Below are 27,950 nucleotides of genomic sequence, written 5' to 3' on the forward strand. Positions count from 1 at the left end.
CAGGGATGAATAAGTTTCTTGGCCGAGTCTGATTACCCACTTGGGATATTTGTATTTCATTATAACTGACACTGAGAAGCATGTTTGATTTGGAACAAATTTCAAGCAGGAACAAGTTTCAGCATCTGCATTTCCACTGTGAGCACAATCAGGGACAAAACAGGTTAGAGCCTGCTTGGCCAAGGGTGGGGACCTCTCAGCAGGGAAGGGGAGGGCAGTACATGAATCATTTAAAAGGGAAGGGAAGGAGCAGCTTGAAGAGCTGATCTTCCTCCCCTTGCAAAAGGGATACTCTAAGCACCAAGTATCAGGTGTGTGTTTGAGGAAGCCAAGTGAGGGAGCTGGGGAAAGCCAGCTCCTCCCCCAGAGTGGGAGGCTGTACCTGGTGATTAACTCCCAAGCGGAGGAGTGGAGCTCATGCTGAGTCCTGAAGGAACCTGTTGGGAGGAGCTCAGGGGTGCAAGAGGGCCAGAAAAGACCTGGAGTCGGACAGAGGACTAGTCCAGCTGGAGAGGCACTTCTTAGCATCAACAGCTCCGGTCATGTTCAACTACCTAGCAGTAGAGGTGAGACCCCAGTTCTACCGCAGCTATGGGGGCCAGCAAGGGGTGTCTGGGCCACTGAAGAGCCGCCTGGAGCAGCTGAAGAAGCCGTGGTGGAGGGAGCCCACCCCACTGGTGCTCCAGCACAGTGAAACAGCCAGGCTTGCCATAGACGCCTTTCTTGAGCAGGGGGAACGTGGCTACCTGAGCGCCATCGCTGAGGAACGGGAGCTGCCTTTTCTTTCCCTCCTGGACATGGAATATATGAGCCATCAGAGAAACCAAAGCTTTCCAGATCCCAATGCAATGAAAGACAAAGAGGCTGACCCTGGCGATGCGGATACTGGAGACAGGTTCTCCCTCAACTCTGAACTAACGTCTGGCACCTACTTTCCGCTCATGTCTGATGTGCACCCTCCAGAGCTGGAGTTGGGGTGGCCAGGGATGCCGCTCTTCGCCGTGTCTGGCCAGACTCAAGCCACTGTGATTTTCCAAAGAAACAAAGCTAACAGCATTAAGGACTTGCTCCGGTCTCTGATCAGCCGGGCACGGACGGTACGTATAGAGCTGCATCCCTTGAGTGGGGTCTTGCGCCACAGCACCCGAGTCCTGGTGGCTGGTCCCACAACTGTACACCACAGACTCCAAGCTGTTGCTGCTCTCTAGATGGCTGGCATGATGTGATTGCTTTTTCTCTAGCAGATCTGTAACTGTTCCTGCTCCTTTCCTTTCCTGTAATTCCTTTCTGCCTGGGATTTCATGTCATCCAGGCAGTGCCCTTTAAGGCACTCTGTGTCTATATTTGCGGGCATGCAGAGCAAGGTACCAAAGCCTGGAGCGAGTGAGTGGCAGGGCGTGCAGCGTTAACGCTTAGCTGTCCTCGGCCGGCAAGCGTGCACCAGCCAGCCCTTCTGCCCTCTGCCAGGGAGTCCGCACGGCCAGGGCTCTTCTACACCCCTGGGCATCACGTTAAGCAGGACAAGAGGATACCACTGGTGAGTTGCTGTGGGAGAACATGGGACCTGAGTGAACTTGCGGGACTGAAAATCCCTGCCTGTGGTTTGAAGTAGGTTAGAATGCATCATCAATATCTTGTAGACTTGATGTCTGTGCCTCTCCGAGGATGAGTAAGATCAGCCCATTTTGCCCCATCGCACAGTTTTGTTGGGTAGAGATTGCCAACCCTCAGATATACTAAGAACTGGATGACTACAATACTTGCCTACGAAGCACAATCCTAGCGTGAATTTACTCACTAAATTACACTCCTCCTCGTTTCTTTTTACTTTGCCACTCTAGTGTGTACTAAAGCAGCAGCTTGGACAACTGTATCTCAGACACATTTTCAGCTTTTATTGTCTTTGTCCTCTTTATGGTTCTTTTCATCTGTTCCATGTAAGTTTTCTTTTGTAGTATTTCATTTCAATAGCATGGCGATATTGAGTAAACTTTTAGTGCAAAGTTCACTTTTAACCAGTCAGCTTCTAGGCAATTTCTCTTATCACTCCAGTAGTTTCTTATTTAACTTTACAGTCACTCATTAAATTCATTACTGCCTAGTGCCGAAAGCGGGAGATAAAGAATTGTTACGCCTCGACTTCAGCTGTGTCAAGAACACAAGCTGTTTCCAGGCAGACTGAGCTGAAGTGTTATCTGCTATCACCATCTGCAGAGTGGAGCAAACAAAGTTATGTTGTCCCCAGCAGATGAAACTGGGGCCATGCAGCAGCTCATCGTAACATCATCAAAGAAGCACATATCACTGAAATTTGGGCGTGACCTGAGGTAAATGGGGACCTTTTTTTCTTTTGTCCAAAAGAAGACCGTTTTGCCACGTAAGCTGCTGCTCAGCTGTAAGCAGCCATTGCTTAATGCCTGAACTTCTGTTGCACCTTTGTAGGCAAATACGGGAAGTTTTGTCCAGGAAGTAAGTGACAAAAAGCTTTGTTTGTCCTTGCAGGCAGCTGATTTATGATATCTTAAATGACCTGAAAAGTCCTGTGACACTTACTGCATCTGTTTCAGCACTGGGGATTAAGACACAGTCATGGCAGAATGCACAAAGTAAACGACTACCAAGAAACATCCCCTTGTCGCTTAGCACGTGTCCCGGATCTCTGATGATATTATGATCCTTTAAATCACATGAAAAACATCTTCCTGCTTTCTCAGTTCACAGGAACTTCTCTATTGCTGCAGGGAGGTTGCCCAGGCAGTAGGTGCTTTATTGTACTTTAAGTACGTTTTGAGCTTTTTACTTTTTTTGCTTGGCTTGAAAAAGCACTGACAATCTTGCCAGTGCTTCCCATGATTAACTCTGTGATGGATGGCAGTTCCAGCTCATTCACGACCCCAGTGACACATCTTTAAGTAGTTACCGAGTCATTTTGCTCATCAAACCATCCAAAAGGATGTTACCTGTATGTCTTACTGACAAAAGAGCAACCCAGAGTCTTTTGCTTGAAGTGCCAGTAGTAACTGTGCGGAGAACTGCTTGCTTTTTCACTTTTCAACTGCTGTTTCTGCATTTCAAATATTTTCTCCACTAGACTTTAAGCTCTCATCATGTATCGCTCCTTTAGAGTGTTTCTCCTCCTGCGTGCTTACAGCTAACATAGAAGGGGGATACAGTGCTGGTGCGATGTGGGAAAGATGTTGAGATCTCTGAATGCTTTTCCTGGGTCCTGTAAACAGGAAGGCGTGTTTGAAATGTTGTTTGCTGTTTTCTCCTGTACAGTCATACAGAACAACATCAGCTGACGTATTTTGCAACAGCATATTTGTACTGACAAATCAGCAAAAAGGACATTTGTTCCATTGGTACCTTTTACTGGTGCGGTTTGTCTTTCTGCTTTGCTGTATTTAACCAGCTGTCTTTGAAGATGTATTTTCAGATTTGAGCTTTTCTCTTTGCAGACATAAGAAGATGCAGCACAACCACACCTTAGCCTTCATTTGATAATACTATTACAATTTTATTTTTGTTGGATGAGCTCCAATCTATTTTGAACTCTCTATGCTGCTTCTTTCGCCCTTCTTGTACACCCCTGACACTGGCTGTGCGTCCGCATTTACGTGCGATGGTAGAAGGGTCCCTGATTGTCCCCCAGAGAAGCAATGTATCGCTTCAAATGGCAACACTACGGTAATGACCAAAACCACACTGCTATTGGCAAATACCAGTAAAACCAGCTGTGCTGGTTAGAAACCAGACAGATGACAACCCCAGTGGGGTGCTGGTAAGTGCTGTAATTCCCGAAGTGATGACTGCAGTACTTGCTGAAGTGTGAGTTTCCAGAAGTGGATTTAGAAATGTCATGACTTAACCCTACAACGGCAAGGTGTGAATTTTCTAGAGCCTGTGGGGCAACTGTGTCTTTGCAATGTCCCGACCCGCCAAGGCGGTGCCATGGGCTTGGAGGCAGCGATCAGCATGGTGAGGAACAGGGATGCTCTGAGCCAGCCCCAGCCTTGCCGCTCCCACCACTGAAACGGAGGGGCTGGAGGCACTGGACATACAGGTTTGTAAGGCCAGATTGACTTAAATACCCAAGGCTTTTAAATGTGAGACATGAGTTGTCAGGAGCCCGAACTGGAGATGGTACTTTGGTACCTAACTTCCACTGCTTTACAGAGCTGTTGGAAATTATCTCTGAGGCTTTAGACCTCACTTTTGTGACAATACATTCTTAGGAGGCTTCAAGGGGAAGACTTCCAGGGTTGTCTTCCCCCAGAACTTCTTGGTTTTGGGGTTGAGCTGATGTTATTGTAAGAGCTGTCTGCTTTGGTTACTGAGAGGCTATGGTGACCTGAGTGGCCCTTATGGTTGTTCTGTGGCTCCTATGCTTAGAATGAGCAGCCCACCACGGGCGCCTGCATCTCCACCGTGCGCATGTGGCAGGGCACAACCTCCCCTCTTTCCCCACTGCAATGCTCCTCGCTGCTAACTGCAGTGCACATAGGGCTGCCAGCCTTCTTGCCCGACATCGGCTGTGGGTGCTTCCCAGCACCACCAGGAGCAACTCTACCTGAATCGCTCCTGTGAAGGGATCGCATGTGAGGAGGCCGCGAACAGAGCTATAGCCTGTTCCACCTCCTGATGCCAAGCGAAGACCTGCTTCGGAAAACATGAGTCTGACTATCACACAGGGCTCCACCCAGCTTGCACAAGCTGGCGTCCTGCTGCCTGGGGCGCTTGCTCCCGCGCTGACGCCGGAGCCCTGCCGTGAGGCTGCCAGGAGATGCAGGTCTGCCTGGCAGCCAGCTGCATCCAGCCCAGGGCACTGGGTGCCGTGGGTGACTCTGTGCCACATGCTGCCATGCCGTGCGCAGCCACGCTACTGCCTGCTCAGCCCCATCCCTCTCACAACGAGCGCTGCAGACTGGCAGTGCCATCTTTGGGCAAGCAACAGCCCCGAACTCTGCCAAAGCCTGTGGGCACTGGTAGAGAAAAGCAAGCGTGGACCTTCTGTGCACACTAGGCGCGAGCAGTGCCTCTGAGCATGTGGGGTCTGGGGACGAAGGAGCATCGGTCTGTCTTGACTCCATCATATTGACTTCCCAAGCCAAGTTTAGATTGTCTCCAGGGCCAAGCCTGCCTCAGACCTAAGCTTGAGATGAGCTGGAATATCGTGAGGCAAGCGTGGCTGAGAGGGACTTGCCTGAGGCCTTACACAAGGTTTGGGCTATAGTTTTTTCTTGGTGCTTCATCATTAGAGGATGAGTGGCCCACCAAAGTCATTTGGCTAAATTGCCTTTGGTCTTTGGCTGAAGGCCAATGTGGAAAGACAGGGTGAAGTCCCGCTTTTTTGTGTGGGTCTCAGCGGTACCTAATGCTGATAGCCCAGCAGCAACGTGAATTTGGGAAGTTGAAGGTGCTTCTCACTGCTTTCAGAGCTCTTCCAGGGCTGACTCTGCTGTCCATGCCAGATGGGCACATTTCAGGAAGGGAGAAGAGTTTGCCAGAGCCTCATAAGGCTTCTGGGAAGACAACACTGACGAGGGCTATAAAAGAGGTGCCCTTCGGAGTCAGGCTCTGAAGCCTGTATCTCCCAGGGCCAGGGTGAGAGGGTGGAGATGTGGTTTTGGCCTGGACAGTAGGAATGATTTTTAGCTCTTGATGACAGCTGCCTTGTGTCCCCCATGGATGCCTGGGATCACACCAGCCTCCAGGAAGGTTCTTCCCCAAGCCCTGCTGTGGTGGGCTGGGTCTGGGGTCTTCTGCAAGATGTTGAGGACCGATGACAGTGTTCAAGGCATCATCACAGAGATGGTCTTTGGGGACAAATCAGATAGAGCCAAGAAATCTTGTCCATCTGCAAAAGGGATAAATTCCCAAGGGAGCAGGAAGCAACCTTTTGGCTTTGCTGCCCTCCTCTGCCACGGCTCTGGTGCGGAGGGTCTCTCCATGGTGTGTGCAGGCAGAGTGGGGCTGAGAGGAGCCAGCTTGCCAAGCAAAAGACTGGGCAGGAGAGCATGGGGAAGCCAATGGGGCCCTGCTCTGCCCACGGCAGCTGCCTCCACTCAGCACCTAGGCCCTGAGTATGAGCCTGGAAAGAGGCAGTTTATTAATGAAAACAGAGCACAAGAGCTACTGGGCAGTGGGCAATCTGGGGCCAGCGTGCCAGTCTGGAGCAGAGACATGAGCCTGTCCCCACATCCAAGGACAGTGATACTTGGAGCTCCTCTACTCTTTTCTGAAGCTATTCCAGGTCAGACCCATGAACGTGATTCAGCCTGTTCCTATTTAAAGCTTGAACCACTGCACTCGTAAAAGTCAACCTCGCTGCTGTCCTCACTGCATTTAACTCTTTGTCAACTGCATTTAACTCTTTGTTTGAAGAGGAGCAGCTGAGCAGAAGTGGCAGAGGAAAGCTCACCCGACATGGTCTGCTCCATAGGGTGATTTGGACTATGGAGAATTGCATTCATGGCCATGCTCTAACACAGGCAGAGGAGGTGTTTGAAAATGGGATTCCTACCTCCTCCCAGGGTGCATGATGAGCAGCAGAACAAACTGTGTCATGCATTTTACGTGCAAGGTGTAGTGCAGGGCATGAATGTTGAGTAGCAGGGTAAAGTAGGCCATTGGAGCTTCACTCCAAAACTCAGTGCTTTTTGAGTCATCTTTATTTGGGCATCCTCTGCTAGGTGCAGAAACTCAAAATCAGAGTTATGCACACAACTTACAAGTACCAGTTACCTTATTTACTGCTAAGATATGGTAAAGACTGGGACTAAATACTTGGTCAGTAGTTCCATTATCTTTTCAGCTTTTGAAATGAAGCTGGCCTGTTGGTAAATCCTTCACTACTTTACCTTTTTCAGTCCCCCAGCGTGTTGCCATCTTCCATGAGTTCTCAGTGTTAACTGTTAATGGTTCAAGGTCTAAGTCACCGGGTTGCTCTGCAAGCACCCTCAGGTGAAGTGAGTCAGGCCTGACAAATCATCCAGCTCAGCAAGTGCTCTCCTCCCTGTTCCTTCCTTCTCTGAGATGTCCCCCTGATTCCTGTCACTAATGGTGATGGCCAAGAGATGGACCCCAGCAGTCCCTTCCTGATCCAAATAATGGCCACCTTGATGTTGTCTGCGGGCAGCCTCACTCTGTGAGGAACAGTGGAACAGCTTCTCCAGTCACATCTTTTTATGGCTGATTTCCCTTGCTCCGTTGTTCTGATTGCAGGTCATACGGTACTTTGCGTTTTCTAGTTCTGGGTCAGCTCGCTTGTAGTAGGTAGTTGTCATGACCTACCTTCCATTTTCTGTATTTTCCTTCCAGTTTTCAGAGAATTCATTTAGCCAAGATGGTCTGCTGCCTCCCATCCCAGCTCCACAGTGGGATGGGTTGCCATGGCCTTCTTCAATCTCATTCTTTAAAGAACTGGCAGTTCTCTTTAAAATTCTTTTCCTTTTTAAAACCCCTCCCTTGGAGACCTTATCTTGCAAGTCTTCAGTTTATTGAGGTAGACTTTCTTGAATTTTTTTTTTTTTTTTTTTAAATAAGGTTAGTGTTATTCCTTGTTCCTACGGTTAAGTTTCATAACTATCACTTACATCCTGGGCTGCGTTAGCAGGAGTGCTGCCAGCAGGGAAAGGGAAGGGATCCTTCCCACACACGTTATTCTGCGATTTTGTCTAGTCACCCCTTGGATGTAATCTTGGAACAAGGACATGTACGTACTTGATCAAGATACCTTCTCCCTTACCTAGCAGTATGTCTTCCTGAAAAAAATTATACTTCTTTATATTAATATGCTAGTCATCTGTGGAGTCACTCATTCCGATTGAATAATGATTTTGGTCAGTCTCAGCTCTTCTGTTTATATGCTGTATTTCTGGCATATTTACTTAAGGCAATACATACTTGTTGCATCAATGATATTCAGAGTCTGTGCACACGCATTACCCTTTCGGCTATTTCTTTCTGTGAATGACAGATGGGACAGGAGGTAGCTGGATGGGGAATGTCTTCATAGTTATTAAAAGTGATTATATCTGCCATGGTGGGGTAAGGGCTGTTAAACATAAAGGTCCAGAAGCAATCTCCAGTCATGTAGCCACAGACGCTCAGTAACTCAGGAGGTTTGAATACTTAATTCATAGTTTAAAGCACAATTCACTTGGGCATGACATTTCAACAGTTTTTTGATTTTTTTTTTTCTTTTTTTTTTTTTCCTCCCACACCTCTTTTCTCCTGGCTAGGTAATAGCAATTGTGATGGATCTGTTTACAGACATGGAAATACTGTGTGACCTGCTGGAGGCCTCAAGCAGACGGCACGTCCCTGTTTACCTGATCCTGGATGAAGAGTACTTGAAGCATTTTGTGGAAATGTGCAATAAAATGGCTCTTACTCAGGACAACTTCTCAGTAAGTTTTCAGTCACACACTGGATATGATAAACAGGTCTTGGAATTGATAAAAACTGTGTACCCTTTGTTCTGTTCCCTCTGCCTGGTCCCTAGGACCTCTCCCTTCTCCCACTGTCCCAGGCTAAGAGACAATGGCTGTTTGGTCTAGGAAATAGAGATCTGTCTGGAAGCACAGGGGAAGGAATGGAGGAGCCTCTTAGTCCCATATCTTGATGTTTTGTGGTCCTCATTTCAGTTTTACACACAAGAGGTGTGAAGTCAAGGCCAATAAGATGCAGTGCATTACTGAACGCTTTGCTGGGCTGGTGCAGATAGGCGGACAGAGGTAGACCAGAAAACTTAAATTGATGTGGACCTGTATCATCTCCTTTCCTTGTCCCCTCTCAGCCTCTGCTCTAGGACATAGAATTGCAAGACTTAAATTGCTCACAGTTCAGATCCCTGAGCTCAGTTTAGATTCTGGCCAGAGCTGCTGTAGTGCAATAGCTGGGTGGGAAAGGGAAGCAGTGAGTCCCTTCAGATGTCCTGATGCAAAACCCACCATTTCCTCCTAGCCCTGCTGCACTGCCTCAATGTAAAACCACATGTTAAAAGTCTCATGTTAAGATCTGCTTTTAGGCTTTGCGATTCACTTGCGGGTTCATGAGGGATTTGTGAAGAGCCTGATTCCCCACTCAGTGGGGTGCCCATCAGCAATGGGGTGTGGTGGCCAGAGCAGGCGAACAATAAAAATTAATGCGTCAGTGCGACAAGCTCTCTTGGGAACTTGCAGACTTGGAAATGCACCCCAGTGTCTTGCTGGTCCCCATATACCCTTTCTGGCTGCCACCTATCAATGGAAGTTGGGTTTTTGTTGTTATTTGTTAGTCCTGCAAGGCCAGCAGTCCTGGCTGTGCTCCTTCGCTGGGTGCATAGGATTCCCTGGAGAGACTGATTCTCTTCCAGCCACCAATTTCATATGTTTTCCCTTCGTCTTGGTGGGGAACGCTTGGAAGTTATCCAGTTACCTCAAAACCATTCTTAACTAAAACACGGGCTAGGGAAAATGCAAAAATAATGTTTTACAGCATTCAAAATAGATGCAGTTACAAATGTCTTAATTTCCCCTCATTTTTAACCTGTCTACACAAAGGTGAATTTAGAGAGGCTTCCTTCTTCCCCCATGTTGGTGATGCTCTGTCCTTTCTTGCTTCTCACAAGCCAGACCCATTTCATCCTGCGTCTTGAGATGGCGACTGTTAGGGAAAACTGCTTCATGCTGGAGCATGTTTGCTTTCATGAACAACTGCATCACTGAAGTCACCTGGTGGATCCAGATGAATTCCATCTCTCCAAAATTTATTTTACTTGCTTCTTATCCAAGAGCCTGGCCATTGTTTTTAATTAAAATTAGAATGAGTTTATATCCATGGAGATGTCTACGTCTTTTTGTTAGACCTGATGTCATGTCTTGTGCTTAAAAGGCTAATTAACACTTGCCTCCCCCATTCAGTGACTCATCGGCAGGTCTCAATGTGACGTGCCTCTCAAGCTGCTGCATCTCAAGCCGTACATTAACATACATGCTTGATATTCACATCTAAGTGGAATGAGTGTACGTATTTTATTCCTGGCTCTGAGTTGCGACAGGATGTGATGGTAAATCTCTGTTTGGAATAATTGGTGACAATTTGGGGTTTAATGGGGAATTTGGGGCAATTGCCCCTCCAGCATCTTACTTCTAAGAACATTGTGTGAGGCCGCTGGTGTCAAATCCTGGTGCTGAACATCAGCAAATCCCACAGTGGTGCATCGAGCATTGGCAGCGGTCACAGCAGAAGACTTAACTGTTGGATTTTTTCAAATGGCCATCTGCTGAACCTAAAACTACTGTCTAAATTGAGTGAGAGTGGTACCTGCAAGACTGCAGGATTCTCATCTTGTTTGGACAATTCGGGGCCTGGATTGCCAAGAGAAAGAAGAAGATGGAAAAAATAGGCCAGATACCAGAAACTCGCCCAGCCTTGGAAAGGGTAGAGGGAGTGAAGAAATACTGTGGCAACAAATCTATGGGATATCACTTACTTGAAGTGGTTTTAACTTCCCTGTGGGGGGGAGAGGAAGCTCCTCCCAGTGAGAACTAGTATTACTAAAACCTCAGCACTGGAAGAAAAAAAATCCCTGTGTTGATTGGCAACAGGATTAGGTGAACCCCTCCCCAAGCATCCAGCGTATTTTGCTCTGTATCAGCAACTTGTGGTGGCATTTCAGAGTATCACAGGTTAATGCAAGTTGGCAGGGACCTCAGGAAGTTGTCAAGTCCAACCTCCTGCTCAAAGCAGTGTCAGCTGTGAGGTCAGACATAGTTGCTCAGGGCCTTACCTGGTCTAGTCTTGAAAATCTCCAAGCACGGAGACTGCACAACCTCTCTGGGTAACTTGTTCCAGTGCATAACTGTCCTTATGGGGAAAAAGTTTCTCCCTTCTCACAGGTGACAGATGAGGACATGTTCTGGGACACAAGAAGGCAACAAGTGAGAGCTGCAGTGCAAAGATTGTGAACCTTCAGCTCTGTCCCTGCTAAAAGTTTCCATGAACTCAAGAGAAGACTGGACAAGTACTTGGAGAAGAGGTCCAGGGGGGTTCCCACTAAGACAAACCACAAGAGGCTCAGGAAATCCCCTGAGCAGAAAACAGTCAGCAGCAATATTAGGGGGCAGCATCGTAAATGATTGCCTTCTTCCTGCTCTTCCCCAGCTGCCATTGCCCGCTGCGAGAGATAGGCTGTTGGGTCAGATGGGCCCTGGCCTGGAGGAGATTTGCTGCTGTTACGAAGCCCTGAAGGCAATGGTGCTCCTTGGGTGGGCGGGGAGGCTTCCTCAGCACGATGTGAGAGTCAAGCCTTTCCCACTCTGCTGCGATGAGCTCCCCAGCAGATGTTTTCGGGAAGCCCACCTCCTGCCCGCAGAGACTCTGACAGAAGAGGAAAGCCGTCAGGAATGGAGTCACCTGCTGCAGGGTGACTGCCTCCTGCTCCTCACCCCTGAGGCCCAACTTCTTCCATGCTGTGAACACCACGTAAGGCCAGAGACTGGGCAAGCCGGTCCCTGGCTGTGTACAGGCGGCCTGGGGAGCCCACGCATGCTCAATCTGCCCGGGAAGAGGAGGAGGAGGAGGAGAAGGGGGCACAGCGATGCCCAGGAGCAGCTCCTGGAGGGGTGGCAGGGGCGTGGGTCTGCGCCCCACGGAGAACATCTGTAGGCAAATCACAACTATTCGTGCTTGTCTTTTGTCCGCAGCACTGGCTGTTACAAACGGCTGTGTCCGGCCGGACTGAAATCTGCTGCATGGCGGAGCGGCGGCTGCCACCCCCACCAGGAGCGCCCACCGGCCGCGGGCAGCACCCACCGCCGCCAAGAGGCAAAATGGCCCGGCAGCGGCGCGTGCGGCCCGTACCGGCTGCCGTGGGTCTTTGTCTTTTGCGGGGCTGGTGCTAGGCAGGCATGAGCTGCCCACAAAGGGATCTGCCGGGCCAAACGCAGGTGGTGGCAGTTTGTGACAGCTCCTGGTATGCCAAAGCCGCTGCCGGTGGCAGGGGAGCTGGCCTGGAGGGGCAGGCAGTAAGGGATGATCTGGCAGGCCAGTGTAGGTGCAGCCTTAGGGGTGTTTATTTACATACAAGATGTTTTGTTTGGCACTGTATCATATAGAGCAGGCCAGTAGTTGTTTCCAGTGACTGTTCTCTTCTGCCTTCCCCAACTGAGGTGTAAATAACTTTTATTACGGGTGAAAACCTCACATTATGAAAAAGGCTCCTGATGGATACCGAGAGCCTTATTTCCCATTTTGTGCTGGGCAGTCGGTTTTACAGGCCGAAGTTGTATCAGAGAAGTTCTTTGCAGTCTTTAAAACAGGTGAGGATCAGGTCTGTTTCACTTGAGTACAGCAGCTGAAAAATTTAATATCATTTTTAAATATACTGATAAAAGGCAATTCTTAAAATGTAGACATACCTTTCTGTAAATCTTTTTTATTGAGCAATACTTTGGTTTTAAGAAGCCTGTCACTGTATAAAATCAGAACAGCACATTCGATTGATTAGAAACCGGCTAGTTGTTATGGGTCAAAATTTAGTTTAAACGCAGAGCCATCAGGTAGTGTGGTTAGTTGAATATTATCAATAATCTGGAAAAAATTGTATAGTCTTACATAATTCAGAAATGATCTGTAGGCTCATAGGATTCTCCAAATCTTTTTCATACCAGCATTTGTACCTAAGTGCAACTTGTTAATACTTGCTGGTATTTTTATCTTATAGAAGCAGACAGCGTGACAAAATATTTGGTATGTAGAAGCCAAGAAATACTTAATGCCTTGCTGCATTCTGCCTCTGGGAGCAGAGCTGCTGCTTGAGGGAGTCCATCAATGATGCATAGGGGAACATTTCGGTTTAGTTCAATACATGTCCCCTTACCAACTCTGCTGTCTTTGGTTTCAGAACATGCGCATAAGATGTCTGAGTGGAGACACATACTACAGCAAAGCAGGCAAGAAATTTGCAGGCCAGGTTCTGGAGAAGTTTATCCTGATTGATTGTGACCAAGTTCTTGCTGGTACATACAGGTAAGAAAAAGTAGCAACCACTGTGACAAAGACTGGTGACACTGAGAAAATATTCATTACCAAAAAACTGAATAATGTAGCTCTTTTTTTTTTTTTTTTTTCCTCCATGATAATGATACACTGTTTTCCCCGTTCATTTCCCCTTATAAATGTCAGGTTTCATTTTGGTGCTTTACCTTCTTCTACTCTATCCTCTTGCTCTTACCTTGCTGTTTAGCTTTCAGGTAGCATTAACTGTTTGTCTGCCAACACTGACACTTCCTGGACACATCTGTCTATGAGTATTGCTTCATTTCTTAAAAATGTAAAAAATGTTCTACCAAGTCAGATGATGCTCCACCTAGCCTAGATTCTGTCTCCAGTTTAGGGAGAGCAGCCCAAACTGCTGTCTGTGGTCCATCCCCCTTGTCCTCCCACAGCATGCGCAATCGTTGCATACATCCCTACTTATCCTTCAGTACCTGTTCTGTACCTATTGTCCATGAATTTGCCCTAACTCATTGTCTGTTCTAAACCAATCTCCTACTAATTTCATGAAGTGCCCCTAGTTCTAGTGCTGCAGATTGGTAAAATAGCTGTTCTACATTCAGCTAAGTCATTGCTTTCACAATTTTCCAAGCCTCCATCTTATCCACCCTCCTTGCCCTTTTCTTATCTAAAGTGAAGACCTCGGCCTTTTCAGTCTCTCCTCGTATGGCAGCTGCTGCATCCCTCAGTCATTTTAATTATCTTTCTCTGCACCCTCTCTAACCTCACTATGTCCTTCTTGAGATGCAGAGACCAAAACTGCATGCAGCCCTGTAGGGATGGTTCACGGACTCTGGTGCGGGTAAAACCAAAGACCTTTATTGTTTACAAATTTGTGCTTATATAGATTCATTAGCTGTCCACGCGCTCAGGCTTGTTCCATGATTAATTAATACTTTCTGTTCACGCGCCGCGGCTAAGCTTCTGATTGGTGCTGTCGAGCAAGACACACGTCTTCTGGCTTCGGTCTCATATCTGTGTTCCAAGTTATTTCAGTCTTCAGCTTCTTTTCTGCGCACCTGCTTCATCACTTATTTACTCCCTTATTCTATGTCTTTCAAGGCTATGTCTAATTGTTCAAGGCCGCTCGCAACACTCCCTGCGAATCCCACACAGCCCCCAGGATATGGCTGCACCAAGGTGTAATAGAGGGTCAAAATGATGCTCTCTGCTTTGTTATTATCACCCTTGCTGACAATGGCCAACATTCATTGAATTTTTTACCTGCCATTGCACACTGAGCTGATGATTTCAGAGAACTGCTGACGACGATTTTGAGCTCCTTCCTGAGCTGTTCCAGGTCCAGCATCATACAGGCCTGATACAGATCATTTTTCCCTATGGGTACACCACATTTTCCTACACTGAAGTTCATCTGCCACATATTTGTCCACTTGCTCAGTTCTGTGAGGTCTTTCTGGATTTCCTCACCTTCAGTGAGGTATTCAACCACCTGAAGGAATTGAGGATCCTCTGCAAACCTGGGCATTTCACTGCACCCCTCCATGGCCGAGGTCCCCAATAGGATGAAAACCAGTCCCAGCCCAGTCTCTGGGGCCTCGCTGCTGACTCTTACCCATGCTGAAAAATGACCATTAAGCCCTACCCTTGCATTCTATGCTTTCACCAGCTCTCAGTCCATAACAAGATCTTTCCTCCATGCCCATGGCAACTTAGTTTCTTAAAAGGCTTTGGTGGAGAACCTTGTCAAAGGCTGTTTGAAAACCCCCAAATATGTAGTTGACTGGTCCCTTTACCCACGTACTCAGTGGCTCCCTCACCAAACTCCAGCAGGTCTGTGAGGCAGGGCTTGCCTTTACAGTAGCCCTGTTGACCTTTTCGCAAGAGGCTGTGCTTCTCCATGCCATCAGTAATCTTGGTCTTCACAGCACGCTCTGCCATGTCCCAGGGTGGAGGTCAGCTCCAGTGGTATGTGGGCCTCAAGATCACGTCCAGAGCCCTCTCTGTAGATGGGATCATAGTGGAAACCTCCCAGTCCTCAGCAAAGCAGCCTTTGCAGAGGCCCTGGTACAGAGGAGTGAAACACGTCTCAGTGTCACCAGCATTAGTAATGGATGCAAAAAATTCACTGAGGTTCTCTGCTACGATCTTGCCATCACTGAATGCCCCTTTTGATCCATAGGTCTCAAATGGGCCCACCAATTTCCTAACTGCCAGTACAGCATTTTTGAACAACCTACAAGCCATAGTCATCCTGGGTTTCTTGGACTGCTCCTTTTCAGCTTTTTTTGACTAATTGCTGCATTTTTACATAGTTACCTTTCTTGAAATTGAATATCCGCGTGCTGCATTTATTTAGATTGCTCTCTCCCACTACAGAGTTAAAATTGTGTTGTGAGCATTATTACAAATGAGCTCTTCCACTTCTACCTCGGGAATCGAGTCTTATGCATCATTCCAGACCACATCCTGAATAGCATCTTTTCTTGTGGGTCAAACAATTTAGACTAGTTAATTCTGGCAAGTAATCATTTATTGCTTCCATAAAGTTTTTCTCCACAGCTCATCCCAGTGAAGCATTAACCTAGTATGTATATGAGTGGATGAAATCTCCCACTATTACTACCTGTCCTAATTTTGCAGCCTCTGTAATCTCAGTTAACATTGTCTGATCACCATCACTGGTCTGATCAGGGGGTCAGGAGTACTGTTCTTGTACTATATTTTTATTACTAGACTCTGAGTTTTTCACCTACAGACCTTTCCCACAGTATTTTCACGCTGTTGCACATTGTATTATCCTTCACAAACAGTGCAACTCCCCAGGACAGACTCTTCTGATATTTCTGTGAATTTGGTGCCCTGGCCATACTTTATTCTCCTTCCACCAGGTCTCCTTGACCACTGCTCTCCCTCTCCCTTTCTCTCTCTTTTCCATCCCCCAGCCAGCGCATGCTGGACCCTCAATCTACCAGTGTCCTCATCAGTACTGTAGCTCCAAGCTGCACCTTCTCCTCTGCTTCTGACTTCATCATCTCCGAGTGTGGAGGTCTCACCTTATCAAACTCTGGCAGCGAAAAGTGGAAGTATCCAGTCAAAACTGCTTATGTAGAGCCTCTATATAAACAATATGGAGAGCAGTGTCTGGCAGCATTTTGACCGTCCTAAGACATGTATCTAAGAACAATGGAGTGAATCACTGCCTGGAAACATCTCTCCATCTCCATTGACTGCAGGGGGCAGGGGTTAGATAACTGAGACCACTCATTTTTGAATGGCTAAAACTGAGCATTTGTCAACTGGATTGAACTCCACAGCTGGAGGAACATCTTATTTCCCTGTGGCCCAGAGTCAGGGTATTGCTTAAAACGCAGATTCGGTTCTCTGGGTCAGTTCCTCCCTCTGCTGTTCTGGGGCAGGGATTTGGGTCGGCGATGTGCTCTCTTTCTATAGATCTCTGTATAGCTGAAACTTCTTGAGTTCTGGAAGATAATTATTCAGTTGAATAGGGTGTTATATCTGATCCTCTGCTGTCCCAGTAAGCACATGATGTTCTGGACTAAGAGAAACAGTCTCTCTTTGTGGAATTTGTTCAACAGTGGTCAGAAACACTTCTGCAGGAGAAAATCAGGAAGTCTGCTGCTGGGTATACTGCAGCCTGGTACTATACCTAGTATAGTAGATATTTAGATTACTCTCCCTGCAGATGGGAAAGCTAGATTCAAAGGATGAGAATAGTTACTGAGTAAAGCCAAAGATCGAGGGTGGATCCAGGGGTGTCTTGGGATGATACAGGAAAGAGGGTAAGAGTGTTCTTAGCCAGTGGCAGGTTTTACAGTTCAGCAATCTTGTGTGCAAGGATCAGAGGTTTCAGAACCTCTGGGGTTATATGTTGTATGTGCTGCTTTATGTTCAATTTGCCATTGGAGACTTTTTCCCACCATGGTTGGCCTCCACGATACCCTCTGGCAATGCGTTATGCAGTTTAATTTGTTTTATGTGAAGAAGTGATCCATTGTATTTACATTAGACCAACTGCTAGATAATTATATTTGATGCCCCCAAATTCCCATAACCGGGGCACAGTAAATCGCTGTTTCCTGTTTACTTTCTTGACTGCATCCATTATTTTGTCCTCCTCCATTATAAACCCTCATGTGAATCATCTCTTCTCCAGCTGAAGTATCCTCGGCTGTTCAGTCATTTCTTGTGCAGGAGAACTTCCAGATCTTTATAATTACAATGTCTATCTTTTGGGAGACGAATTGACCAGAACTGCATGAAGTGGTCAAGATCTCCCCACCTACTACACTTTAGCACTGTAGTATAACGGCAACTTCTGTCTTTTCCTCTGTCCCCGTTCTGGCGGTTCCTAGTCTGCTGTTTGCCTTTTTGACTAATGCTAAACATTGAAGTGATCATTTTTTTTAACCGTCCGTGGGAACCCTGACCTCTTTCTTAAGTGTTAATATCTGAGAACTCGTCAATATACAGAGACTAACAGGGTTTTTGCAACAGTTTGAATTTATTGACATTGAATTTTGTCTATCGTTTTGTCACTTATTCATCACATACCATAAGATCCTCTTGCAGCTTCTGATTATCCGGTTTTCTTCTGACCACCCGTGATAATTTTGTCATGAGCTCTGACATGGACTTTTTCTACCATTTTTCGGGACTTTTCTGAATATGTTGAACAGCAGCGACCCCAGCACAAAACTTGTGGGATTCCAGTGGGTAAATTAAAACTATTGCTAGCATATGTATCCCATCTTTAATCAACTGTTACTCCTCAGGAAGACCTACCTTTGTACTCCATGATCACTTAATTTTTCTAAGAGTCCTTGCTGAATGACCGTGTCAAAACCTCTTTGAAAATGCAAGTATCCAACATCAAACAGATCATACGCATCTGTGTGCTTGCTGCCTCTGTCAAAGAACTGCAAGAGGCTTTTGAGGCATGGCTTCCTTCCACAAAAATATGCTGAGTCTTCAGCGTTATGATTATAGTTATTTATGCATCTAATCATTTTACTCTCTATTTGCTTCTACCAGTTTGTTCAGTATGGAAATAAGACTGGCTGGTTTGTAGTTTTCCAGGAGCTCTTTAAAAGGTTCACATTTACTACTTTCCATTCCTCTGCTACTATGTTCAATTTTAAATGATAGGTTATTCACTGGTTAATAATTGGAAAATTGCTGACTTCCAGTTTTTGAAGGCTGTTTACTTTAATATTTTCCTTTAATGTGCCTTTTAACTATGGTGACTTTTTGGATGTTTTAAAATGTCTTTATTTTGATAGGTACATTTTCTCTGAGACTCTAATATAGCATCTTTAAACAATCTTCATGCTGCCTCAAGCATTTAACCTTTTTGGTTACTCTTTTAAATTTCTTTTTAATAGCATTCCTCACTTTCTCTTTTAAGTTAAGTATTACTGTTGTGGATTATTTTGGTCCTGAAAGAATATTTGATATGGGTACGTCATGGTTATTTTTTTGCCGAGTGGCCTCTCCAAAGAAACTTTCTGAACTGGTAATCTTATTTCTCCTTTTGTTGGTTTTCTGGTTAGTTTTTCCAAAAAGCAGTCATTTATAGTGCCTAAAGTGCAGTTTCTGCAACTCTCCTAGTAATGGCCCCCATTCAACATGGCTACAACTGAATCTCCCTTTATTCCTCTGCTTTCTGCCTTCTTAGGACTTCCTTAGCATGGCATATTTGCCATCAGCACTCTGCTGAGAAAGTTCACAGTATAGCCCTAATACTATGTTTTTCCTGTTTGGGAGTGGAATTTTAATCCAACAGGAATATATTTCATTTGTTGATATATCATTCACCTTAGTTGACTTTTTTTTTTAACGTATTGTGCCACTGCCCCAGCAACATATCCTTTACTTGTCCTTGCTGTATAATTTCTACCCTTGCGGTTACACTGTTCCTTGATTTTCTTCTACCCAGTAAGTTTCTGAAATGCCTCCTGTGTCAGAGTCATCATTTCAGCTCAGGTATTTCACAACATCTATCTGTTTCTTTAGCTCATAAAATTTATGTATGCATGTAAACATTTGTATCTGATCTGCACCACTGTGCACTTTTCTAATCACAGTTTTATTTGTTCAGATGTTCTTCATTGCTTCTAATTTCTTACCTAAGTGTCATTGATTTCCGTCCTGTCCTTATATCAGAATACAGTTTTCTTGCTTTTATTCCTAAGGTAAAGGGGGCAATCACAAACTGTGTGGCCTTCTACACATCACAGCTTTGCTCCAGATTCTAATTTAAAGCCTCCCTATATCTTCTGCATTATATTGTGCTGCAGCCAGGTTTCATTTAGGTTAAGATGGAATCCAGCTTTCTTTATAGAGTCACTATGTTCCTACAGTTTTCCATTTCCTTATGATTTTACCGTCCTTTCCCTAACATCATTTCCATAACCATTTCCTGAAATGCTCTTTTACTTCTCTGTCCCATTCTAAGCATGGGAGATGGAGCATTTTATAAGGCTATCAATAAAATCCTGATCTTTTTTTAGCTTCCTACTTAGATGCTTTTATTTTACCCCCAAGACTCATCCTCTCTCTTTTTATGTTAACGGGACCTATACAGACATTGACCAGTGGCTTCTCTGTAGTGCTCCATAACTTAGATCCAAATGTCTCTACTGTCCTTCATCCCAGCGAGTAACTCACTCTTCATTCTTTGCTGTCATCCTGCCTGAGCACTGAATCACGGAGGACTACATCTGTGTGCTGTCTGTCTCCTACGGACACCAACACAAGTTAGTACCTTCCATATAGCTTGGTTTGTACAACCTGGGGACAGTTACCACGCTCATCATCAGTTGTCTCTTTTCCAGACTCAACATCTCCTGTTCCTCAGAGGATTCAAGTCAAGTGAAAGGATTACGCATGTCTTGTAGGCCACAATGTAGTTCATACACCCCCAGGATGTTTGCTTTTTTCCCCAACACTGTGACACTACAGACACGTGTTTTCCTTAAGACATGCTCTAACCCCCAGAGCTGCTGCCTACTCATTCTCCAGCCTGTATTTGTGTACCTGCTCGTACTGCCTGGAATGTATTTTCTTTGAATATTTTCCTGTTGAACTGCATCCATTTTTGTCAGAACCTTTTTCAAACTCATATCTGTGCAGTCCCTCTCCATTGGATATGATTTGTGAATTTAACGAGTGTACACTCTTCCATTATTTAGGCTGCTCATGAAGATATTGGATAGCACCAGAGCCAAGATGCTAGACCCCTCTAGAGTTTCAATACATCCTTCTACGTTGACAGTGAATCCAGATGTCTAGTCTCTCTGCAGCCTCTCTTGCAGAGGGGTATTTTCCTACACTATCCTTGACTATTCAGGTACTCAGTAAGTGTCTTTTAATTCTTCAGCTGTAAGAAGAGACTCTTTTCTCCTCAAATGCATGCTCAAATCATGCCTGAAATCCATTTTTAGTCTCTAGTTACATCTCTAGCCATCAGATTCTCTCTTCTATGAGCCCTATATGCAGTATTACATGCATGCAGCAAGGATAGTATACATATTGACATTTTCATATTGAACACCATATGTTGATACTGTTGTTCTCTATGCTGACATTTTCCTTGATAGTTTTGTAAAAGTTCTTATTTTCCAAAATATTCTTGGCAAGCTGAAGTCATTCAGATATATTGCTGCCTATTGGTATGAATCAGGCATGTTTTTGGAGAGTCTTCTAAATATAATAAGCTCACTGCTCTTATCTTAAACAACTGTGGGCAAATTATTTTAGACCTCTTAACTCTTATGTGTTTATTGATTAAATATTTCCCTGTATTTTCCATCTTTAACGTTATTTTTCCTCTAAATGAAGACAAGGAGAAAACAGGGTTCATTGAGATATCTAGGAAAAGCAATAATCTAAAATCCTAAATATAATTATATAGCTAGTTATTTAGTATTATTCTGGGCACCAGAAGAAATAGTATGTTTCTTTGAGCACTTACTTAACATAACAGAGTGAAGGATATGAAGACATTTACTAATGCAGCAGATGAGAGGAGCCTAAGGGCAAATGGTGCTAGAGCTGAACAGGAAAACTAGAGTAAACATTTGCCAGGTTAGGACTAGAGAAAAGAGGTGGTATTGTCAGCCTGAAAGGGAGTTACGTGGCTGTTGGAGTTGCCTTAGAAGAGATCAAATTTCTCAGCTCAAAATGGAAGGCGGTCAAAGTGTCGGTATGTGTCCTGCCACTGGCACAGAGAGGACGGAGCTCATTGTTTGCTATATGGTAGTGAAAGAAACTCAAGATTTGGGGTTGAAGCTGACACGACAACTGAAACTGAAAAAATGAGAGGAGAAAGTTGAAAGGATTACAAAAGCTCTGCACCTGGCTTCAGTACAGAGGAAGAAAAAACTAAGTACATAAGTGTTTGGCAATGGACAGGTAAAGCTACATGGGTTTGAAGCTGGAGGAGGCTTGGAATTTCTTTAAAAGAAAGGTGCTCATACTCGCAGGTATCCATGTCCCAAGCAAGAGAAAAGAGCTTTTAAGAGCGAGTTCCAGATCTAACTCAATGAACAGTCACCATCAAGAAAGAAATTATAATTAAACAGAAAGTGAGTGCATAAGGAATGGAAAGCATAGTGTATCAGCAAGGAAACCCCAGGCTGATATGTATAGCAATAAAGTGAGCATTGCTAGAAGATAAGTTATATATAACTTTGCAGCGCACGCCGAAGCAAAGAGGAGGCAGTCCTCAGGTATATAAATAAAAAGTGAATCCAGAAGAAAGAGACAAGGCATGCTGCTGTAAGGATGAATAAGAAATAACTGAGATCGATGCCCAAATTAACTGAATACATTGCACTGTTTTTAATCAAAATGAAGATGAAAAATGAGGAGTGGAAATGATTTCAAGTGCACTGGAAGCAAGCTTAAAGAGCTTACTACAATAAAGTCAGATTATTGTCATCTTATCAAAGAAAATGTCACTTGAAATTAAAGGTCTAGTAATGAGTGTTATGTAGTATCTACATTTAGCAATGAGCAAAAATGATACACAGAAGTTTGTATTGGCATACAGAAAGAAAAGAATGCCTTTGACAAAGTGACAGAAAAGCAATAAAAATGAGTATGAGAGACTACTGAAAGAAGCAAAAAACCTGCTGCAAACTGGTGTCTCACCAGTTGGAAATAGCCGAAGCAGAGAAGCTGAGCGTGAAGAACTGCGCGTCACCCGTACAACGCAGCTGTACAAAGGGCACCGCCACCCTAGGCCGTATTGCCGTTTTACAGAGGGGCACGCAGAAGAACTAATCCTGTCGTCAGAAATGCTGCTGAGGCCGAGACTTCGGCTGCAGCCCCGCAGGGTGCTCTTCAGCCCCAGCCCGAGCGCCAGGGCAGGGCAGGGGATGCCGCGGCAGGACGGGCAGGGCTCGCCCGCCTCCCGGGAGGTGATGTTCCAACTCCATCTCCTGGCCGAAGGCTGAGCTGCACGGGTTCCTGGAGGGTTCCTGTTCCAGGAGTGTCTGAAAGCAAGGCAGGGAAGGGATCCTGTCCTACAGGGATCCTTTCCCAGACTCCTGTAATTTGTGCCCCAGGGTGATTCAGAACTGGATACGGGATCTGGGTGTGCAGCAGTTTGTTATGGAAAAAATAATGACAGGAGAATCCTACCGCTTTTAGAAACTCACATGAACTTTTAGCATCCAGAGTGGCCTGCAGTGAGGAGCTCCACAGCTTGCCTGCGTGTTGTGTTGTGCAAGGAATTACCTCTTCTTGTCTGTATTGAATTTGTAACCTGTTAACTTCATTCAGCGCCTCATTTTGGTACCAGAAGAGACCAAGAATGATCATTCCCTGGCTATTCCCTCCGTGCCATTCATGGAGGAAAAGACCTTATCAGTTTGTAGCGATGGGAATAGCCATGGCTGGCAAGGCCACATCGTCCTATTGTGGAAACCTGTACTAAGGCAAGGAGGAGGGCTGTGCCACTGCGGGGACTTGGATGATTCCTTCCAGGTCCTGTCGTGACACAGAGTGGCAGGCCCCCGTTGGATCGGCATGGGAAACTGGGACACAGTAATGCTTGGACTGGGGAAAGAGCCATAAGAGGCATCAGTGGCAGGGACAGTCATAAGGCCAGGGGAGTGTATTGCTGGATCTGCGGCCGCTCCCCTTACAGGGGAAAGGACAGTTCATGTGGATGAGAGGAGATGGCTGGGTGTACCTCTCTCGTGCGCTTCGGCAGGGAGGCAGTACTTGGGCCAGAGGGTGCTGGGAGAAGACAGAAGGTGGAAGTCACTTTATCTGGGGAGGGAAGGAAAACCTAAGCAAGACCTGTTGTTTACCTCCTGCTAAGGTGAGGCCAGAGGCCTTGATGGGTAGCTGTTGTGATGTTCCTGCTAGACCATTTGAGTCTGAGACATGAGACCTCCTAGCCAGAACGAGGAGGGCAAGCATGACCGCTTGCACAGCTCTGTTTCCAGGTCTGCTGGCAACAGCGGTGCCAGGCTGGGTGAACAGAGATGGCAGGCATTGTCCTCCACCTGGCTGGCCAGGGTCCTCTCGCAGTTCGTGGGACAATGCTCACAGTGCAAGGGATGCGAGCCCGCCCATCCAGAGGAGAGGGTGCTCGGCCCTCTGAGCGCATTTGTGGTTTTGAGGAGTTCAAGTGAACACAAGTGTATGTGTGAGTGGAGTAGGTCCTGAGTTGGGATACGTCTAAGCACTGTGCAGTGCAGACGCAGCGCTCTTGTGTAGAAGGGTAATAGCTGTAAGCAACGTGGACGGGAACGCCAGCACTCCTGGGAGCCAGGCAGTGCCTCTGGGATAGACACTTTGACAATGTCGATACAGGCTACACGAAATCTCCCCTGTCTGGACTCTTGGATTTCTTCAAAGAACTCTCACAGCCTTGTGAAAGATAACTTTCCTTTGCAAAAGCCACCTTTCCCATTATACCATATTTACCTATATGTCCATTAATTGTATTCTTTAGAAGAGTCTCTACTAATTTGTGCTGTGCAGTTATGAGACTTAATGGTCTGGAACATTAAAAAAATTGTATCACATTAGCAACCTTCCACTCTTCTGATAACCAAGGCACTTTCAAGTGAGAGTTAACACATCCTGGTTAGTAGTTGAGCTATTTCATCCTTGCATTCTTTTGGCACTCTTGGGTTATGTTACCTGGTCCTACCAATTTGTTACTGTCTGCTTTGTTGATATGTTTTCTAATCTCTTCTACAGAGATTTCAACATGAGACTGATCCTCCCTTAGGTTCTCTATAAAGGTGGGTTCAGGGCAGGGATCATCCCAAGCTCCTGTACAATAAACACTGATGGAGAGGAATTCTCTGAGCACTCCTATTACATGTGGACCATGTGCTAGCCCTACAGAGAGCTGAATATTATTTCTTATGCCTTTTGCAATGCGTGACCCAACCTTTTCGAAAGATGGGCTTTCTGGTCTTAATAGCGTCTCTTCTGTCATTTGGCCATCCCAGCTATCTTCTGGTTCTTTTTCTCATGTCTCTCTGTGAAGTTGTATGCATTTGCTTTGAGCCTCCAGCATGGTATTTCTGAATATTCTTCGTGCCACCCGCAAAGGTTTTTCACTCTTTCACTACTTCTTCATTCTTACTTAATTTACCTGTTTTGATATTAAGCAGAAGAGTATTGATCTTTTCATTTTATGTTGCTCTTTGGGGGGTGTGTATGCTGAGTGTAAGTATACTACTTTCTTCGAAACAACATTATGAACCGTAACAACTGCATACTGCTCAGGAACAAGCCAAGAGCTGGTTTTCCTACTAAAAGTTCCCAAATAGTTGTCTTGTGAAGTAAACATTGATGAGGTCCCAAAACATAGTGCCAGTATCTTGTCCTGAAATGACATTTACTTGAGAATAATTGGAATCTCCCATTACAATTGCTCTCCTGTAGTTTCTGTGATTTCATCCTGCTCTTGTCAAAGTCAGTATCTTGCTTTAGCAGCTGATAATGCAGCCCTAAGCTGATACTTCCATCTGTGAAGGTTCTGTTTTATTTAACACAATTAGTCTGCTAATCTGGTTTGACTGTAGCAAGAATAAAAGAAGCAGCTGATGACTGGGATGACCAGGAGCCTGAGGAGCTTCCCTGTAAGAGGAGCTTCCCTGTTTAGTCTAGGAAAATGAAGACTGGGAGGAGAAATGTGGTTACTCTTTGTAGATATATGGGGGGAGAGCTAATTAAGTTACAGTTTTGGTACAAACAACAGGTAGGGTTAAACAGATAAGGCAAATATGCAGAGTGGCAATTAGTGGAAGTTTTTCCCCAGCTGGGGCAAAACCTAATTCATTTTAAGGCGGAACATAACAAGCTCCCAGAAAAGATCCCAAGACATTGTACTGTGAGAGCAGGGGACTGGACTTGCTGAGCAAAGGACTCATGAACTTCAAACACCATGCACCTCTTAACTGGACGGCAAGGAAAAGATGGAAAGAGTCTGGGGAATCTCACAGCAATACTTACGGAAAGCATCATCAGCCTTCCTGTCCCGAGGTATTCCTGTGGGGCTCTGGAGACCTCTGCTCCTCAAGGCAGTGCCCAAGATCTCCATTCCTCACCCTCCTGCCTGCCTAAGTGGCTCCTTCAAGTCCATCACGTATTGCAGATGTTAAGGACATGAGAACGTAGCTCCTGCCAAGGCAAGGGAAGAGAGCAGCAGACCAGGCGTGCCTTGATATCCCCCGAAACAGTCTCCTCACCCTCTGTGGAAGGTATGGTTGCAGTGTACTGTGCTAGCCAAATGCTGAGCTAGAAAGTCTGCAATACACGTTGGGCAGAAAGAGCCCTTCAGGGCCCTGTGCTTCGTATCTCATTGTCCCATAGCCACACCATCTCCAGACAGTCGGAGCTCTCCTTGCCACTGCCTGCTTGATACAAACCACGCACACGGCAGTACCCCCCTGCATGGACTGACGGGCCTGCCCACAAAGGGTTAGCTGGTACTCTCCAACACACAGACGGGATGGGGAATGGGAAGCGATGGTTCCTTGCTTTTGGGCAGAGAGCACTGGCAAGAGGAAGCTGGAGAAGAAAAGGCCTGAAACATGCTGCTGTGCTTTTTAGGCAGGGACCAGTTGCTGCTCTACACCCTTCATAAAGCTAAAGAAAACCGGCTGATATTTCTTGTTCATTGTTTGTATTTTCATACGGTTCATTACATCACCGAGCTGAAATTAAATGACCGTTTTAGGGTTGTTCTTTTGTAATTATGTAATGAGTACATTCATCTCTACAAGTAATCTCAGACTTGCATACTTCAGAGAAAGTTTTAATGGCATAAATCGAGTAGCAATACATCACTCAAATATTAAAATCAATGCTAGGTATCTTGGCACTCTGAGAACGAAAGTTACATGTGGGTTTTTTTTTTTCTTTTTTCGCAGTTTCACCTGGCTTTGCAGCCAAGTCCACACCAGCCTGGTGACTCACTTCCGTGGTCAAATTGTTGCAGAGTTTGACAAGGAATTCCGGTACTTGTATGCAGAGTCCAGAGCAGTGACCAGCTTCTGTGTGCCAGATCCTGGAACATGCCCCTCTTCTCAGAATACCTCAAAAGTTGCCAACTCCCTTTTAAAACCCGCATGGGTGACTGATGCTGAAACCTTGAGCCCCTCCAGCAGCCTTTCCAATGTAAGCATCAGAAGCATAAAAGTGTCTCCCTTTCTGAAAAACTCCAGCTGCAATGTACACCAGGAAAAGCAAGATTCAAGCTCGGATTCTGGTAATAGGAAGGGGAGGGAAGACACATCTCTGAAGCCCACTTGCCCTAAGCAGCAAGGAGAACCACCAGACTCACCGAACAGTCCTCCAAATAAATCCACACCAGCCTTATATCACAAATCAAATCTCATGACAGCAAGGACATTCTTGCAGCCGGAGCCTTCCCCTGCCCTGAGCTCCAATAAACCTAGTTATCAAGGGGACAATAATGCTAACAGCAGCCGCTGCTCCCCACTAAGACAGGAGCAGACGTTGCAGTCCCTTTCGGAGGATGCCAGTAGCAACGGGACAAGCATGAAGCAGAAAGGGCCTGCTGCTACCTCCAGGGACCTGACAGCAGAAAATGACAACACTTTTTATGGGATGGAAAAAAGACAGAGTCCCGGACAAGGAAAATTGGACCTGCTATCCCCATACAACCAGCTAAAACGAGATAAAAAGCCTGTAGTTCTTTGCTGTGATAAACTCACTGAGGACATGCTGATGGAAAAGAACAGCGCGTATGGGGCTGAGAAAAGAATGACTCTCGGGCACAGTAAGCTGGATCTGATCACCAAGTACAACAAGTTAAAATCTAAACATATACATAGCCGGTTCGAACTCTGACCTGGGCCTCGAGGTGTCCTTTGGTCTTATTTTCAAGTGGTTCCTTTTCCCTACCAATCATCATATCTGGCTTGAAATCAAAATATGGGTGGCAAATTAGTCTTGTTCCTATTAAAAGGTGTCTGTGCTGTTTCTAATATATGCAGATGACTGATTCAGATGAGATTAGCAAGTACAGTTCAAATTTTCAATTACAAGATCATGGCAGGAGAGAGAAAATGACATAAACATAATCCACACTTCTACGTTCTTTTTACCCATTTGGGAAAGAACCATTTCCCCCCAAACTTAGAGCAAAACCATTGCTACAGCTGGAAACTGTTTGGCCACTGAGGTCTTCAGGGTGAACCCAGGTTCTCTTTGTACCGGGCAACGCTGAAAAATGAAATGGTCAAAGGCAGGGTAACGTTGTTAAAAATAAAGGAGCCGTTCTGCTGGAAAGAGCTGTGTTGGGTCCCTCGTGGGGAGGTGAGCGCCCCGAGCTTGGCCAGGGCCCCTCTGTGCTGAGCTGTGCCATGCCAGGAGGATGCGGGTGGCGTGTCTGGGCGCGTGGTTGGCATCTGCGCGCGGCTGAC

At 45.8% G+C, this 27,950-nt stretch overlaps 1 protein-coding gene across 1 annotated transcript; it reads left to right on the forward strand.

The window, feature by feature from the left end:
- The first annotated feature begins 400 nt into the window (after positions 1–400).
- On the forward strand, positions 401–27,796 carry FAM83C (family with sequence similarity 83 member C). The gene is made up of 4 exons (XM_050907300.1): positions 401–1,097; positions 8,244–8,411; positions 12,890–13,014; positions 26,433–27,796. The coding sequence occupies exons 1-4, from the start codon at positions 543–545 to the stop codon at positions 27,373–27,375; spliced, it is 1,791 nt and encodes a 596-aa protein (XP_050763257.1). The 5' UTR covers positions 401–542; the 3' UTR covers positions 27,376–27,796.
- The last annotated feature ends 154 nt before the right edge of the window (positions 27,797–27,950 follow it).

This window comes from Gymnogyps californianus, chromosome 17 (genome assembly GCF_018139145.2).
Source record: "Gymnogyps californianus isolate 813 chromosome 17, ASM1813914v2, whole genome shotgun sequence".
Taxonomy (NCBI): Eukaryota; Metazoa; Chordata; class Aves; order Accipitriformes; family Cathartidae; genus Gymnogyps; species Gymnogyps californianus.